This window comes from Myzus persicae, unplaced genomic scaffold (assembly GCF_001856785.1).
Source record: "Myzus persicae strain clone G006 unplaced genomic scaffold, MPER_G0061.0, whole genome shotgun sequence".
NCBI lineage: Eukaryota > Metazoa > Arthropoda > Insecta > Hemiptera > Aphididae > Myzus > Myzus persicae.
In genome coordinates, this window is record NW_019104000.1 from 381,461 (window position 1) to 401,128 (window position 19,668).

The 19,668-nt window shown below is 31.6% G+C and overlaps 1 protein-coding gene across 5 annotated transcripts in view; it reads right to left on the minus strand.

Annotated features, from left to right (window-relative positions):
* Window positions 1-658: 658 nt before the first annotated feature.
* The window catches only part of LOC111037463 (tight junction protein ZO-2-like), a 38,473-nt gene continuing 19,463 nt past the window's right edge, over window positions 659-19,668 (minus strand). For 4 of the 5 annotated variants that reach the window (XM_022320049.1, XM_022320047.1, XM_022320052.1 and 1 more), the window contains 16 exons: window positions 7,664-7,836; window positions 7,359-7,543; window positions 6,619-6,876; window positions 6,277-6,486; window positions 5,732-5,842; window positions 4,950-5,013; window positions 4,561-4,863; window positions 4,201-4,495; window positions 3,966-4,137; window positions 3,675-3,891; window positions 3,441-3,615; window positions 2,567-2,824; window positions 2,143-2,397; window positions 1,844-2,079; window positions 1,308-1,557; window positions 659-1,216 (listed from right to left, as the gene is read on the minus strand). In XM_022320049.1, the coding sequence (XP_022175741.1) occupies window positions 842-1,216; window positions 1,308-1,557; window positions 1,844-2,079; window positions 2,143-2,397; window positions 2,567-2,824; window positions 3,441-3,615; window positions 3,675-3,891; window positions 3,966-4,137; window positions 4,201-4,495; window positions 4,561-4,863; window positions 4,950-5,013; window positions 5,732-5,842; window positions 6,277-6,486; window positions 6,619-6,876; window positions 7,359-7,543; window positions 7,664-7,836 (3,537 nt within the window). In that variant the 3' untranslated portion in view covers window positions 659-841. The remainder of the gene's footprint in view (window positions 1,217-1,307; window positions 1,558-1,843; window positions 2,080-2,142; window positions 2,398-2,566; window positions 2,825-3,440; window positions 3,616-3,674; window positions 3,892-3,965; window positions 4,138-4,200; window positions 4,496-4,560; window positions 4,864-4,949; window positions 5,014-5,731; window positions 5,843-6,276; window positions 6,487-6,618; window positions 6,877-7,358; window positions 7,544-7,663; window positions 7,837-19,668) is intronic. The other variant, XM_022320048.1, reaches the window with a different exon arrangement.

Consider the following 19,668-nt stretch of genomic DNA (forward strand, 5'->3'; position numbering starts at 1 on the left):
AAAAATTCTTATACAGATAAAAACTTAGATTAAATAGAAACTATTAAAAGTATTCATACATCAAATAATAATAATATTGTAATAACATTGTTTAAAACGTACTTGGTAATGTAAAACTTAAGAGAATAAAAATAAGATAAAACCATAACGGTACAAAATCACAAAAATATTAGTATATATTTTTTACCTCCCATTATTTTGGGAAGTAAAATAGTTTTTAAGTATTTTGTGTAATTAGCTTTTTTATACATTAGAAAGGCAAGAAACACAAATAAGGCACAAACATTTGAACATTTTAATAACTTTTAACATATTATAATAATTTTATAGAAATATAATTTAAAAATTTGATCTTATAGTCAAGTACTATTAATTTGGCCACATGAATTAGCCGACAATTTTTAATTTGTTCAACCGAATGGCACTGTTTGTACATTCAGTGCATGCTCAATTTTTCAGACTTTTGTTGCTTGTTAAATTCACATTTTGTACGTAAAATATCCAAATTATCTTAACTTTTGTTCATTTAATTAATTTTGATGGACTATACAAATTGTGATTTAAATAGTATAATAATTTAAATAATAATAATAACAAACAACTGAGTTTACTTATCGGTAAAATATGAATAAATAAAAAAAATATACATAAGACTTAACAAAAAAAAAAAAAATAAATTACTGTCAATCAGTCCATCAATTGAAAAAACAAATTTATGAACATCTTATAAATATGTATATTATAATATATAATTTTCGATGAGATAAAATTTTAGGTAAGCGTTTATGCTCATTTGAACCCGGTCAAATCACCTTTAAAATCTGACCGGATACTGTCGTTGTCACCGAAGCGCATCCACATTGTAGTGCCCACTACCATTTGACAACCTGTGATCTCCGCCATTAGACATTCTGTGATCACCGCCATTTGTCATTCTGTGGTCCCCTCCATTCGACATTCTATGATCACCGGCCACTGATGGCTTCTTGTACAATTCAAATGCGCTACCTCTTTGGTCACGATGTTGTGTTAAGTCCAGTGCATTTGGATCTCTATGGTGTTTGTAGTATATATGGTTACGATCCATTTGTTGAGAAGGCTGTTGTCCATTACCACCTCGTCGATCATAACCCCTATCTAAGCTACTGCCATGACCCGAATCAGCAGTATTCACATCTGTTGATTCTGATGAATACTTGCTAGGTGATGATGGCATCTAAATATTATATATAAGTTCAAAATTGAAATCTTAAAAATGTTCGACAATAAATGATTTATTGAAGACAACCATCATTAAAATTACTCACCCCATTAGACATATGTGATGAATATGTGCTATCTGCCATGCTGAATGATTTTGAGTGCTGGAAACCAGCTGGAGAGGGTTGATAATACTGCTGTTGTTGTTGCTGTTGCTGCTGTACTGGTGGTCGGTAGTTTTTAGGTTTTGGAGGTGGTACAGGTTTATAAGATTGTTGCTGTGGAGGTGATTTTGGCAATGGAAGGGGTTTACTAGTGGCATACTCAATCATACCTCCAGAAGTACCACCTGGAGGTCTACAAACAAACAAGGTACTATGTAAGTATACAACACTACACGTGATAAACACAACAAAAATAAATAAACTACAGAAAACTACAATAAAATGCTAGAAAATATGTATTTATATCAAAGCTACACAATATATCTTTTACAAGAATAAGCTATATCATTTATTGGATCAATAATATTCAAGCTTCTATAAAACTGTAGCGTTTTTAATTTTGAAATATTCCTATAAAATCAGAAATATAAATTGAAGACATTTTTTAAAAAAGTTAAAAAAAAATTGAATTTACTGACCTGTATTTTGGATAGTCTGATATTTTAGTGTCAACTGGTTGTTGAGTTGACCTAGTAAATCTATAAGGATCATGATGTCTACCTAGAGTGTTATTGCTGCCAGATTTAAGATCATCCTGTGAGTTTGAACACAAAGTTGTTGTAAGGTTTGCACTACCGTTGCAGCCTCCATTCATGCGTACGCCATAACTATCATATGATGATACACTGTCATAGCTATTGTGCATATCATACAACTGAAAGATAAATACGGATTTATTTTATATTAAACCATTATCAAGAATTTTTTTGTAACATACTTGTTTACTAGTGCTGGTATGGGTCCTCTGATGATGGGGAGTTGCATTTATGTAATTAGGTATATCTTCCATACCGTTTGGACTGAATAATCTATCTGTGGCTGATCTTTGACCATTAGCGCGATTTCCATGCAATGGTTTTGTGTTTCTATCAACGCGGGGCGGTAGATCGGGTGGTCCATTACCATTTACCATTAATGTTGTGTGAGTAGGAGGACCAGCCATGCGTAATGTTTGAGGAGGCTCATAACTCGCCTATTATAGTTAATTAATTTGTATTAGAATTAGGTAAACACAATAAATCAATTAACTTTTTTAAACTAAATGTGGAGATAAACAATAGTCTTCTTCAAATAAAAATGTATTTTATATGAGTTTTTTATTTTATACGTTTCTTTATTGTAAATTAATAACTAATTCATACCTGTTTAAACACTGAAGGTGAATATGGCGGAGGTGGATTATAATTAGGAATGGCAGAGTCATCCTGAGTTGTAATACTTGGATCACTTGAACTTTTTACCAGTCTTGAACCAATTGCAGAAGGACTGGCCGCTGCAGTAGAAGTTGGGGATGCTAATGTTGTGTTACTAGTCTCCATATCACTTTCGGGAGATGATGCATATGACAAACGTAAGGAAGTCATCGGGAATAACAAATCATCAGACAAGTTTTCTTCAGGCTGAACACATAATGCATGCCACAAACACAGAACAACATGTTAGTAACTCACAATACATAAATCAGTTAATTTACAAACACAAATTAAATACACGTTAATAAAGAACACTATATTATATATATAATTATATTATCAATTATCTATAAGTGAATATGAATTAAACAGAAAATAGGAATAGAAATATTTTTGTATTATTTATTACTTATTATCAAATCAAACATAAACGATATCTGAAGTAAACAATACATTATAAAATAAAAGTTAGTAAATAATACCTAGTATGATAATGTCAATTAGAAAATTATTTTTGTAGTTTAGGATGAAAGGAAAATAAAATTAAAAATAAACCGTTAATCATGCAATATAATATTATTTTATAAACAGCAAAAGTACATACAAGTAGTTAATAGGAACTTCATATGTAACCAAAAAAATCATTTGGTTTTCTATCATAATCAGTATCACTAGAAATAACATAAGGGTCACAAAATGGATATGACATAGGAAGTAAATAAAGATCCGATAGGAAGTCTATAGTCTATAAATAATAATATGTTTATGGTTTTAGAATACTGTTTTTTAAATGTTTGTATCATATGTATGGTAATAACAATACCTTGGTCTCGCTGACCCAAGTTGGAGAACTCTGGTGTTTATCGATTAGTTCTCGAAGTTTGCGATACCAAGCGTCTCCTCCATTTAGTGTAAGCGATGAAGTAAATACATGAGACCACACTTTTTCTAATTTTTGACATTGTTCCAATAGCTTTTTACTGCTCTTGTGTGCAGTTCTATAAAATATCAATGGTAAATAGTACTAATATACACATAATGATTTAATACTCATTACTTTGGTAACCCAGCACGTAGCTCTTTGATCACTTGTTTGTTATCGGCACGCAACATGATGACTATAGGATAAAATTGAGCATAGTTTAAACGGTCAACAGCATTTGGAGTAACATCTAACAAAGCGTGTTTCCCTCGGTCCATGATATCACGAATAGCACTTAACCGTATTATACCACTGATTTTCTTGCTTCCGTCAGTAGTGTTGTTTTCGAGTTCTATGAAACGAAATCAATATACTATTATTAAAAATAATGTCAACATGCAAGCATAATAAACAGGTAATACTTACGAGGAGATAAAAATTTGTCAGGGAAGTCTTTGGTAAGTTTTTCTCGGGCAATATCTGATATCGGTCCAAACAAAACGACTGGTCGCACGAACCCTGTGTGACTCAACACCACTTTTTCGTAAGCTGGGAACTTGCTTATACTATCCCCAAACACCACATCATCCCAATTTTCCTATGATAAAGTCAATAAATATTTCACATTTCTCTCAAAAAATATTGTTAATGATTTTGTTACCTTGCTCAATGATTTTGATCTGCGGTGATTGTGTTTTCGGCGTCTAAAGAAACCACCTTTACTTTCTGAAGCATTCATCTCTTTCTTAGTAGCATTAAACTGAGCTGTAGCTAGTTCTTCAGCTCTAGCCTTATTCGGTATTATACCTTTTTGGACTTCTTGATTGTTTCTCCCAATACGGAATACTTGCCAGGAACCAACTACACCATTGTGCAATGTGTCCATTACATGGAACACGTCACCTTTGCAGAAGCTCATTTCACCTTTGTTGGGTTGTTCATAGTCAAAATGAGTCCTACAGTGTGCACATATGGATATTAAAAACACTGTTAAATCTTTAATTTTAACGTTATTAATTACTTAATGTGGAACGAATCGCCCCGTTGATTGTTCATAATTTGTTCATATTGATCACGTCTGTGTTGAACGATTAGATGTATTTGATCTTGAAGGCTCAACAAGAATAGCACAGCTTCTTCGCGAGTTACTCCTTTCATATCCATATCATTCACTTTTAATATCTTGTCACCTGGTTGCAAACCTTGGGTGAATGCGGGACTTCCTGGCTGCACAGCAGTGACAAATATGCCAACTTCATTGCCACCCGTCAATCGAATACCAACGGACCCTTCTTTTTGGAATGTAATAAACCGAGGATCAGGTCTGTTGATAAAATTTGAAATTAATTTAATTGCTCATCAGTCATCACTGTTATGTATTAACTATTGATTCTATGTTTAACAACTTACTTTAAATGTTTTGATTTTTGAGGTAGAGTATCTTCATAAAACTGTCTAGTTGTACTGTAATAGTCTATAAAATAATTATGAAAAAAAATTTTAAGAAATAATTTTTTAATTTGTAATCAAAAACATATTCGAGAATTCAGTGTCCCAGTGCTTCCTCCCCCTTCACACAGTTTTCAATTTTTGAAGACTAATTTTATTAATTTCAAGCATTCAAGTGACTACACACATCATATTCCAATGCTTTGGTGGTGTATGATACTAAACATTTGCTTATTGCATATATATGCTGGTTGTGATATTAAAATATGTTAAGTAAGCATATAATTGTTTTATACTTAAAGACACATTTTTTTAAAAAAAATCGAAAATGTCAAATGTCTATAACTAGCTCAAAAAAGAGAAGATATTTAAAAAATAATGATATTGACATTTGGTGAAAATGTCAAATATCTATAGTTAGGTATTTGTTTTTGAATTATAATAAAATAAGAACATTTTTTAAGTCTAAATATACTATTTAGTCACCTATTGTCAATCTTAAACTTAATCATGAACATTATTTATTTATTTGTAATCTCACTTTATTTTTTGCGGTTTTTTTTTTTATAATTGTGTTATGACTGATGAGTATGTAATGTTTTCGAACTAAAAACCACTCAAAACTCGATAAGAAATTAAAATATTGTAAAAACACGACGAAAGAACACAAGCCAGCTTAAGAAAGAGATAACACGGGATAACATGCTCTTCGCTCTTAAAATGTATTATCGTATTATTTGTACCTTCGGGTCTTGGTGGTGGCGGACGAGGAGGTTCCGAATGGTCTTCAGCGCCACTTCTACTACGACCATGGTTGTACGTAGGTCCCAGATCACCGTTATGCAAATTGTTGGCTATAAAAGAAAACACCGCATTTTTATATTATATATAACATTATAAAAATACAACACAGAGCCTTATGAATTACAATTTTAAAAGGCAGCTATTGTAGCGTAAATTTACCTCTACAAATGTAGAATTAAATGTGAACGTATTAAAATGTTCTAACTACTTATAACTTAAATTTATTTGCCAAAATAGTAAACTTGAAAGTCTAAAACTTCGTTAAAGTATACGCACTCAAAAGTTTTTGGAATCTTAAATATGTGTATAGTATAAACTATTAACTAGTAATAGTCAATTAAACTAAATACACAGTTTATGAATTTAGATTTTCTCGTTAAAAGTGGTTGAGGGAAAGGGGATCTGTCAAATATATTGTGTTCTGTGAAGAAAAATTAAAGCCAATTTACGCTAAGGAACACAGCAAACGTAGCATATGGATTACTTTTTATACCAGACGTGTTGTTGTCCATGGCAGATGTGGGCCTGTCCAACTGGCTCAGGGAAACGGAATCCAACAGCGGGTTACGGGACCGTCCACGCGGCGCCAAATTGCTTTTGGCTTCTTCTAGCATGCTCCTGCTGGGTGGCTGTACGTACAAGTTTTGCGATGGATACGCCGAACCGTTGATACCGTCCATATAGTTGTTATTTTCTATATAATATACAAACAAAACGACAACGGTGTTAATAAAGAGCAGTTTTGATTTTTTTCTCAAATAGAGCAAAAATTGTAGTGAGAGAGACCTCACTTTTAAACGGCACAACCAAACGTTTCGTCTCATACCTTTCGTGTGCAGAGACGTCGGTTCGGACGAACCGGAATATTGTAAAACGTGTCCGTTGGCATTGCCTTCACGGCGCACGGTCAAACTCAGTTTGTCTTTGGCCGATTCTATCAGTCGCCTGGCTTCTTTAAGCGTCATGCCATCCACCACCGAATGATTGTTGATCTTCAACAGCACGTCGCCTTCCTGTACACTGTTGTCGCCCCCCTTTGTTCCTTCTTTGATGAAAATCCTGCTTCCCAAAACGATTCCAAAATCTAAAAGCGATAAAATATACAGAAATGTAAAAATATATTTAATATTACGAGTATATATTGCATATTTTATGTATCGATCAAATAAATCGCTTATATTCGCCCTCAATATATACGTGTTCACAGCATGAATTCGGAATAACTTACATCCCTCGTAGTAAATATAGTTATAGAATATAGGCTATGGCTATAGTACTTCTAAAAAATATTATAAAACGTTGATTCATATTATGTTATATTTTACAAGATTTTATTGGTTTGAAATTTGAATTTTCCATACACAATTTAACTCGAAAAATTATGATAGGTACCTATTAAACATTCTGATTTGACAATATTTTAAAATGTACGGCGTTTCCTTGTATAATTAAATTAGAAACTCATCGCTTTGACTTACAATATATTCGACTTATAAATTGACGGTACTGTTTAAGTTATCCAGCCTAGTATGTATATTGTATACGTCTAGTAATCCGAATAATTACCGTCTTTTTTCCTGGTCTTATTCAGATGAATACGCAGCGTGTGTGGCGTGTTTGAAGGCAACACCAGACGACGTCTCAGCGACAATGTCACGTTTTCGCCACATTCCCTCAGCACGGCAACTGCCGTACCGTATTCGACGTTGTCTAGTGACACGCCGTTGGCGGTCATTATTCTGTCGTTAACCCTGCGAGAGTAAAAGAAAAATCAATTTCCGTCAGATGCATGGACGTCTCAATATTATATCGTGGAAGGGGTGGGTCTACATTATAAGACTATTTTCGGTAATAATGTAAAAAGCCCTCACATGAGCTTTCCTTCTGCAGGACCGGACTTCAATACATCCGACACGGCTATTGACGGGTCACCGTTGGCGAAATGAGGATTGTCTCGGCCACCGCTGACCGCGATTCCGAACCCGTAACCGGGCACACGGTTCAGAGTGACTTGGTGGAATTCCCAAACGATGCGATCTCCATTCTGCAGCAAAAAAAAAAAAACTTTTTAACACCATTTTGCATCACAATATATATCCGTTGCGCAGGGGCAAAGAGTGATTGAGATTTGGGGGGGGGGGAGCTTAGCTTATTGTATTTTCACCTATGTCCTTGGTTTATGATACCTACGCAGTAAAAAATATAAATAAATAACAAATAACAACAATTAGTACATAAGAATCGCAATAATAATGTAATAATGTATGTGGTGTTCTAGGGGATGGATTGTGGTGTACGAGAAGAGGGAATTTGCTGCTAATGCGCTCTAAATATCTATTGTTTTTGAATTGTACGGAAATATTTGGTCGTCCCAATATTCTAAAAATATATAATATATTATAATAACGATTATTAATTTTGTCAAGCGTGAAATAGATACGAAAAGAGCACGTCATAAGTTTAAACTTATACTCCTGCATAGCATGGCTATATTAATAAGACCTCAGTGTTAATAATTCATATTATATATAATACATAATATGATTTGTACAAGAGTACATATACACATTAAACATACATTAAGCTTCAGAAGCAAACATAGTAAACTGTCCGATAATTAATTAACAATTATGTTCAACTAAAATAATAATAATAAAAACCTAACAATATTCAATTTAAAATGATATCCTTTTAACTGTAACAGTTCATATGAAAATTTGTAATATAAGTAGGTTGCTCTACCAAAACATTCTCGTTTGACTGAACATCCAATACGGACGCATTCTCAATTTATTGATATACAATATATATTATGACGTGACCTATTTAAAAAAAGATATTTAGCTCAAAACTTTCAATCGTTGTGATATAGATATCTACCTCCTATACCTACTTATAGAAAATCGTATACCTATAATAGCAATAATCTAGTTTATGCGAAGCGTTTTTACCCGAGTAAAAAAAAATCCAACAGGTATATATAATATATATATATATGTACTTATACAATAATGCCAAATCATTCAAACAAAAAAAATATTATAATTCAAAAATGTCAATCGTCTACCTGCAATAAGTACCTGGATATTACCTACAGTAATAAACTAATAACATAATAACCTACATTTCTACCGTATATTTAAATATAATATTATACATATTATTAGGTAGGTACACATATAATTATTATCAGAAAGAATATAAAATCTTATTTTTCCTTTTCAAATAAAAAAAAACGTATTCCGGTGAACATAAACTCGTAAAACGACCCGTTCGCGATGTTACATTACAAAAGTTAAATAAATACAACAAAAATACTTAATAATACCATAATCAATCAACGAACGTTTGAACGAGAACAAATATGGTTAAATCAATTTAATAATATACTTGACTTTTCCACTGAATATATGTTTACGCATACAAGGCCATTAAATTTTCTTGTGACAAAATGAGTGGCCATTATATGATAAGTTCTTGATATGTGATTTTAACCAATTTTGTTACACACAATTTTAAAGATATTGCAGTTCATAATAATACAAATTACTTTTGTAGATTGTTCGCAAGACCAAAACCACAAAAATTAAACACGTACAACACATGAAATAAATAAGTAATACAGAGTATAAGCATCGTCTTAACCATTGTCGGCTTTGTACACAAGTAATCCGATGGCCGAATCCACGCAATCACGAATTTTCCGAAGATTAATGAGAATTGTATTATTTTAATAACCCTGTGGATTGTCTACAATACACGGTGGTGTGATAAATCGTTTAAATTTAAATTAAAAAATATATAGGTAGTTAGGTACCTATATCATAAGTTAATCACTATCAAAGCAGTCAACTTACAAGAAGGGGTAGTCGAGAGCTGCCTCCCTCGCAAGAGTTTCCGCTCCCATGAGATTTTCCGTTAAAGTACTTATAATATACTGTTTTTTGAAAATATTTTCAGTAGCAGTCTCAAGATAGCAAAAACTACAATTATATCGTATTAATTAGTTATCATATAATATTATAATGTATATATTTTTAATGATAACTATTAAGACAGCTTCAACTGTAGTTACAGGTTTGTTCTGTGACAATATCTTCTTCTCATACGGTAGCTAACCGCAAATTAGTCCTAAAATCCTTCAAATGTGAAGAACGAATATTTCTCTTGTTGTGATGGAGAGAATATTTTTCCTAGTGTCTTCATAGCTTTAAAGTTATTTGTCAGTATGCCAGTAACAAGTACCTGTGAAATATCCTTCTGATAACTAATAATATTGTTAAAACAAAGTTGTGAAGTACTAGGGGTCAAGAAAGATTAGATGGACTCTTAAATATATTTATTGAACAGGGTCAAACATTAAGTGTTTACTATGGAGAAGTCTTAGAATTTTTTGAAATATTAAACCCTATCGTCAAACGACGCGTGGAACTTTAGTGAAATATATTATTTTAAAAGTTAGATATTTAAATTAGAAGACATTAAATTATACGTAATAATTATTATTAAAAATAGGTACTATTGAAAACTGTTGTGGTATTTGTATGTTTAGAGTTAAGACTAACCATATAGTCCGTATAAATCAATATAACCACTATGGTTTAATAGAACAACAATACAACCATGGGAGGATTGGAGTCCAGGCGACTGGGCCTTTTCAGCTGCAGTGTTGCCTCCCAGTCAAGAAGACCCGATGCAGAAGGATTGTAAATAAAATGAAATTTAAAAAATAAATAACCGGACACGAGTGTTTTCACACACTACAGTCTCACTTACATTTATACATGTCTCGAGTGGATATCGCCTGTAACAAGGGCGGCAGTCACTATATCATATTAACATATATATATATATTTAATATGGTGTAGGTTAATATATTAACATATACGGATCGAGAATGGGAAAAATTAAGTATAGATGGCAACCGACCACGTTAAAAAAACGAGTAGTTATAAACTCGCAATGGTAATAATTAAATGTACATAATATGAGAATGATGATGATTTATAAACCGTTCTGAACTTCTGGCACATATATAAAATGTATAAAATGATATCGAGTGTGCGTGTATGACTTGAGCACAGAAGTGGTTGGGTAAGAATAAAAACACAGTTTTTTGCCGTTCGTGGACATGTGTGTGTGTAATAATTATTATTATTGTTATTAGTTAGTTCGTCCATGACGATTAATCATTGAATGTAATAGTTGAGTACGAATGGCATGCACCGAACTGTTTAAAAAGTCAAAATATTATAATGATTGGATTATTATATAGTGTAATGAAAAATTGGTTGCGCCGGTCTTTTAATAACCGGAACATGCGATGATCTGGTTTTGTTAATATTATTATTTCTAAATACATATTACCGCAAATAACACACCTCGATCTAGTCGATGATCTCATACGCAAAACGACGGTTTAATTAATAAGGTAATGATTTATACTTCCACCGCTCACACATATTATACTATTATCATAATAATATCTCCATGTATGCGTATAAAATGTAATACATTTTATATGACATATTATAATATTTTAATAAAATATGCGCACTGCGTATGTCTCGATTTTCATTTCTACAACATCGATGATCACGGAGGTGTGTTTATTTTATACAAACAAGGTTTTGTGTTTTCATATTTAAATATTTAATCAAAAAATGCAATTAATGATGATATAAAAAATAATCAATCGTTATCACTTAATATTATAATACTTAGTCGGATGAAGACGACGCATATTCGAATAGGTCGATGAACCAATGTTTAATAGTATTAAAAGCTCGGCTAACAGAAATTAATTCGTAAAAAATTCTTTTTAAAGTTTAAACGAATTCGAATCGTTCTTAATGAGTGTATAGACTATAGACACTAAAACACATATTATATTATAGTCTTCGGTATAAACTATAAAATTTATCGACCGGCTCCACGAGACAGAATTAAAGAGAACTCGAGAATAGTATTGGCCCATGTAAAATATACAATTATGTTATATCAGACACGGGGTTTTGACCTTTGGCTCGGTCAAGATAAACGAAAACGAAATTCATCGCAGCGTTTTTAGACATAATAATCGACATGACACTGTTGTGAATTCATTTATTAATTAAAATAACACGTTGCTATGTCTAATGAGTCTCGACGAAAAACACGTTAAAATGGTGGAAACTATTAAATTTATAATTATTAATTACAAAGAGGGAGGACGACGGACAACATTTTTTTAAAGGTTTTGAAATGTTTGTGACTATTGTGTACTGCAGCAACGACATACGTAAACAAGTCGCGCAGGGTAGACAATAATAATAATAATAATAATAATACAAATTGAAAACACGTTTGTGGCTTGTTTTAATTTTATGTGTGTGGTGGCAAGTTTTGAGGTCAAATAATGACAAAAAGCACTTCGGCGAATGAGAGAAAAATTATGATATAAACAACAACACGTGCGTAAAGAAGATTTAAATTATTACGCGATAAGCAAATTAATTAAGTATAACTTCAAACGTCTTTACTTTCTAAGCGACCTGCGGATGCTGAAAACTGGTTGTACATAATATTTTTACATATCAGCAATAATTTCGTCTGGGGCAAAAGTCCAGAATCCGGTCTTGATAATAATAATAATAATATTATTATTATAGTATTATAAGTTATAATATTATACTGAATTCTTCCCCGTTCAGTTTTCTTATTTTATTAAACACTTAATCCAGTTAAGGTTTTCGAAAAAATTATACAGTAGATATATAATATCACAATATCATCATCACATACAATGACATACTCACAAATACAACGTAAAAAGACTATATGTAATAAAGTATTTGCACACGACTTTTGTCTGCAACGACAAGTATGCTCAAATATCCGTGGTTTTACTAAGGTATGTATAACGTGCGGTAAATTAAAATTCGCGGGATATAAAAACCCATACATAATACTTATTTAAATATACCTATATAAAATAAGTAGTTTTGTATAGGATATTGTAGGCACGACCAGTCTGGTTGAATTTTTTTTAGAGAAACCATCGTAGAGCCAAATCAAAAAAATCTGTACAGAAACGAGCCTGAGAGCCATGAAGATTTATGTATAAATAGGTACATAGATCGATTATTACATGACTATATGTTATATACTGATATAAATATTATTTTGATACTAGCATTGGTCTATAATGTTGCATACTTATAATGTTATATAGCTTAAGTTGCGCAGGAACACTATTTTCCAAGACGTGATGGGGGAGCAAAATAAGGAATACTCAAAAAAGCTATGGATGAAACCATAAAAATCTAAATACTTAGCTGTCATACAGAATAACGATAAGGCAAATTATAATTACTATTAATCATGAGTTACGATAATACCTACTAAAAAGTAAAAAAACGGCGCAACAACATAAATTAGGCTGTACGAACGATTTTGAGATTTATAATAAGTACCATTGGTTTATATGTTATGCTGCAGCCAACTGTTCTCCATAAACATAATATTATCGTATTAAAAAATGTTTTTATTTCAAATTTGTCTTATTGAAAATAAACGGTGGGTTAATCGGACATATAAGAACTTGTATATGTACCTAATTATATTTTACTTAACATCAGAACTGTGTACTCTGCTATCGTAATCTTCTCACCCCACCTCACCTACTTTTCAACAATACAAAATAATATAATATCGTCACTTTATACAGTAGTCTACTAGTCTTACATATCTACGAACTCCAGACTTAGGAGTTAATAAATAAGTTATATTATATATATATTATACAGATGACTATTATTTTGAGTTATTTCACGGCCACTGAGATATATGGCACTATAATAATATAAACAGTATTAAACACGCACACGTATATTCACAATGAAATCTATTTGTAAGCATAAATCTATAGGACGACTGGATTTTGATCATTCCCACGAAGGGTAGGGGAATATACACTATATACGTTTTATATTCTTATATACGACACGACACGCGTTACCACGGCTGACCGTGACTACAGCAATGGGATATTATAATCGAGTGCATACTACAACATTGTATAATAACAATAATATTATATTATAATTTATCCTACACCCCACAGTGCGGTACTTTCGTGGTGTAAGTAGATAATGAAAAAACAAATTTGTAACAAAATCGGTGGTTTTCGGGAAATATTCGTAAATACACAACTTTTATGGTCTTATAAAAATAATTTATGAAGTATTGTATAGTATTGTATTACTGTATTGTGTAGTTAAGTAGTTGAGTATATTATATTATTATGTTATATTGTAAATTACGCGTAGGAGCGAATCTAATGAAAGCCCCCATTATACATATTATTATAATATTGAGTTGAACGAGTCTGAACAAAAACGTGAGACGACGAACGGTATTTGAAAGATAAAAAATAAATTTCCTGAATCTTTAAACCGTTCCGACCGCCATTGCTTCTGTCGTCATCTTGCGACTTGTAGTGTTCGCTAAGGTAGGTTATACACTGTTAAACATTGAGCATAAATAATGATGAAATATACATACTGTAATGAAAAAATATAGTAAACGACCGTTTCGTGCAGACGACAGCACCTATATGATACACATATAAATATATATAAATACTCTACGATACATAATATATAGACAGATTACGATATTCTCGTGGTCATTAGCATAATTCCTTCTCATAGAGAAGGAAGACGGCTGAGGTTTGTATATTTTTCGTCAAACACGAATAGAATTATAATTTATTATTATTTAAACGATAACGAAGACGAAAAAAACAAAAACACATAAAATCCTGTAAGTACACCTTGCGCGTGTATATAGGTACTATAATATACTGCTTTATAATCAGTACTGCATAATGTTATTATTACTACAATATATTCTTATATACCATATACGTCACGTTAATATCATTATAATACACCACTTAGTTAACATTTCGACGGATATTGTTATGTCCGGGGGCTAGTGGGAGTGAACGGAGGGGAGAATCGAATCCTCGACTGTAGGTGATGGACCAGCGTCATCCAGGCCCATTGTTTGACTACCTATATCTTTTTGTCGTGAGGAGGTTTATTATTATTCTGTAACACAGAATACGTGTTTAAAACAAATAACTGTGATTTACGGGTTACAGGAGTATAAATAGTAATATAAATATTATGATATTATGTTATACACTAAATAGGTATAGCGCTCGATACATCGGAGTCGTGACACAAATCGCCGTCACTACTTTACAAACTATTTATTTCCCCCCGCGAAGAAATATTAAGTAACGACAAAAGAGAAATTCTTTCGTCTAGGGATAATTATTATAGTATTATGATTTATGAGAGTTGTACTTCAGTACTTGTTGAGACTTGGTGCTCATAATGTTGTGGTGATCCGGTTTACCCCCGTTATGTACTTTATGAGAAGTATAGTCAATCTATACCTGCCTACGAAATTATTGAATTATAATGGTACAATAATTAAGCAGTGTAGTATATACTATTATTATTTATTAATACGAAACTGCAGTAAAACAGTTAATATTTTTTTAATTCAATTGTAATAAACATATATTGTTACAACAAATTTGACAATTATTTTCGAGGGAAAAATATAATCCACCCAAAAAACAATTCAACTTTGAACTTTTATGTGTATGTATAATGTATATATTATATTATGAATGAGAATATGAATTTGATCGTTGTTCTTTGTAAGCATTGTGTATTTATACGTACATGAGGTTTTTGTTTTTAAGCGTATAATACACATGAGTACATGACTGGTTATTGTCGTTTCACTTAAAGAACGTTCTAATAATGTACTCGATATAATTATAAAATATAATAATAATATAATGATATAGGAGCGGTCTTGAAATGATTTTGTTTAAGCATAATATTTTATACTACCGTGCGTGTGTTGTGTGTGTATTATTATTAAAGTAAATAATAAGATTATGATTTAAAGCGTTTATTGTTGACGAGGCGAAAACAATAACCGTATTGTGAGAAATTGTTGTCGAAACAGCGTACAAAATACAATATACACAACATTATAATATTAAAATAAAAATAATAATAGTATCATAGTATAAGTCATAGTATAGCCGCAGTCCTTAAAAATAACAATAATAAATTTGTATAAGATCGAAGGGCTATTTTTTTTATAAAAACTGATGAATCCAATAGCCGTGAATAGTATATTATATTGCATAGACCATCGGCTTAGATTTCAAGAGAAAGCCGGAGAGAGAGTTTATATATGTATATATATATAATATACTAATCAGTCATTTAAATTATAATGTACACACGTGTGTTTCGATTTTAGCTGTCAGGTTTCAATGCTTCATCGAGTTCATAGTAATCATCATCGTCATCACCTACATCTGAGGAGCGTTGTGTTACATCGGAAGAAATTATATATATATCATATTATACATCTTCAGTGGCTGCGCAAGCGGCAAGTCTGTGACAAACTGACCAACACCTATATTTAAGTGCATACTACTGCAGCCAGTGCCTTTCTACACATGCATGCGTATATTGTACACAACTCTGTATAATTCATACATATATATATATGTATATATATACTGTGTGTATGTGAAGTATGTGTGTGTGTGTGATATGTACGTTTTTAATAATTAAATGAAAGTAGTAAGCGTGCGCGTCCTTGGGAACTGGTTTTCCGACCAGCAAAACAGGGAGTCCTACTGTATTCATATACCTATATAGAATATATTCTATTATATAGTATAGTATAATACACATACCGCGGAGCTCGCGCGCGCACTCGAGATGAGATAACCACAAGGAATGTGGTTTTTTTTGTGCACACATACACAACAATTTATTTTCCTGCCTAATCGTAAAAATGATAGATCTGATGCAAAATACCTCCTCCTCTCCCCCCTATAACACTGGCCATTTTTCGGCGAACGCATTCTTAAAAATTTTATTACGTAATAACAATACGTGCATATATAATAATGTATGTAAGTAAATATATTATGTATACATTGTAGGTATATACAACTGCAGGGGTCAGCAGTCGTTTACGCCTTAGCATTTACAAAATCGGGAGGGATTACATTGAGAGTTGAGTGTATACAATTCCCGTCAAATTTAAAATAAGTTTAATTTAGACTACAATGCGCGATATCTGTGAAAATTGATCGATTTGTGGGGAAGGCACTTATTGTCAACGTAATCAGAAATTCAGAATTGAAAACGTAATATTTTTTAAACGCCAACGGTATATAAGATATACATGCGTACAAGTAAAAATTCCAATCGGTTACGTGAAAGTCACAATAAAATAATATTACATCGATTAACGCTGCACGGCGTGTATGTAGGTACATATATAAATATTAAATGCACTACAATATTTGTAATAGGGTGTAGTCAACATAATATTATAATACGAAAAACAGGGTCACCGAGCCGCCCCGGGGACAAAATGAAAGCGATATTGGCTGGTGGCAATTTTTATTGCACGTGTGCATATATAATAATATTATTATACATACGATACACAATAATATTGGTGAAGCGTGTTATATAGGCACCTTGGTGCATTTACACAAGAGGCGATTACAAGTGCATAACGATGTTCTTTGACGAAAGACTACGAGGTTGAGGGCAAATCATTCGCAGAGTTGCGAACCTAAACATTCTATATATTAAGACTTCAAAAGTAAAGTTCATCAAATAAGTGTTTTAACAATAAAAATATTTTTTTAGATAAAAACAATCATAAAATACAAAGAAATTACAAGTCAAAAATGCTGCAGCGGTCAGGTGATTTACATAATATAGTAATAAGATATTTAACATAAATAATGAATTGGTTACTACGCGCACGTATGGTTAGGATACAGGAACAGGATGATTCACTAAGCATCATATTATAGATACGAGTAACTTAATCCAATCTAACTATAAGTATGACATCATATTTATGCTCGCCGTCAAATTTTCTTTTAATGATGTATTTATTCAAATTCTGAGTTTTGAAGTGTTTATGTGTACTTAAATTCGATCCTTGAGTATATATATATATAGTCATATAGATATACAACAAAAATCAGAATTTCAATAAATTCATTAGAGAAAAAATGGGGATGAGCAGGCTCGGTGAATCACCTTGTAAGTTGTGCAAGTCGCTAAACATATGTACATAGTAAAGACACAAAAATTCATTTATGTATTTATATTCTATATAGGTTACTACCTACATCATATGTAATATAATTTACCAACACTTTGTATTGGAACCGATTTATTTAGGTAGATATTAATTAAGTTTAACAATGAATACTCGGAGATTAGAACGTATTATGGGTAAGGAACACGCTCCGGAAAAATCAATTATGGCATCTCCGTATCAGATTGATTTAAAATTTAAATTATGAAAATCTCACATCTGGCAGGTATTTTTTATTGAATAACAGAAATACAGGCGTGGTTTTTTTGCCAATAAAAATGCATTAATTAAATACTAGCAAAACAACATTTGGCGCTTGGTATATTCACCATATTTACTTATTAATTACAGGCATCTCTATATTTGAATTTTGAATAATAATTTTTTGTTTCGGTAGAACTTCAAACGATAATATAAGCTGTTGAACACTTATTTATTATATTTGCCTATCTTTGCAGATGGATTGATGAACGTTAATATAGAAGAAATTGCAAAATATATTATATTTTATAAAGTTTCGTGTATCCAATGTAACTAATCGATGTGTATAAGTACAATATTAGTGTGGACTAATTTCCTCAGTACATACTGCTACACTTAACAAATTACCAATATACAAATATAGAACAATTTAAAAAAAAATATGCGATAACATATTATATAAATATATACATATATTATAGAATAACAATTTATTACTACAATTAGGACTGCTTTTAACATTTAACAATATTTAATCAACACACATAATAAGAAATGTAATTCAGTAATTAAAAGTCACAATTTCAGAGCAGCCATCATAGATAACAGGAAATTATTCTAAAAAATATCATATTAATTTGTGTGTATCTACATTTTCATATAGGTATTGTGAGTTTACAATTTATACACATAATACTAACTATGCGTCTCAATAAATTTATGAAAAAACTACAGTTAGGCCTGTGACAACTAACCGAGTCTACTTTTTGCTTAAGTCATTCGTGATTATTAGAAGAACGTACCAAAAAATACAAAACAACTAATGACTATTATTATAGTACATTCTCCTTCCGTTCGACCTAGTAACCAAATAAGACTAGTAAATATCATAGAAAAAATAAACATTTTGTCGTCCCATTACGGTATGGATGGTATACATATTAATATACCATCATGTCTGCAATAACGTATAACCTACTTAGAAAAGCGGAAGATATAATCGTGATCATATGACGGTACACGATACTTGTCACGGCGCGCACTCACAATCTTCGAAAAAAAATCACCATACGTGTTTCAGATAAGTGCAACACAAAAACAAATTGGACCATTTATTTCATAAATTACTTCGGCAATGAAAAAATAGATAGACGAGTTAAGATCAGCAAAGACACGTTTTTTATTAGTTTTTTTTATACACTTTTTATGCCGATAAATACGCCACTGGATATTGCGTCATATGTTAATATACAATATAAAATATGTAAAATGGGACGTAAACAATTAAAGCAATAATATCGTATGTAAGTTAGCACTCTTGGAAAATTAACAAATATCGTATTATAGATAGTATTTACTACTGCAGCACTCTCTAAAAGACAAAACTTGTACGTCGTTATCTAAAAACATGACTAAGGGTCGGTTTAACGGTTACAATGGTTTTAATATTACTACA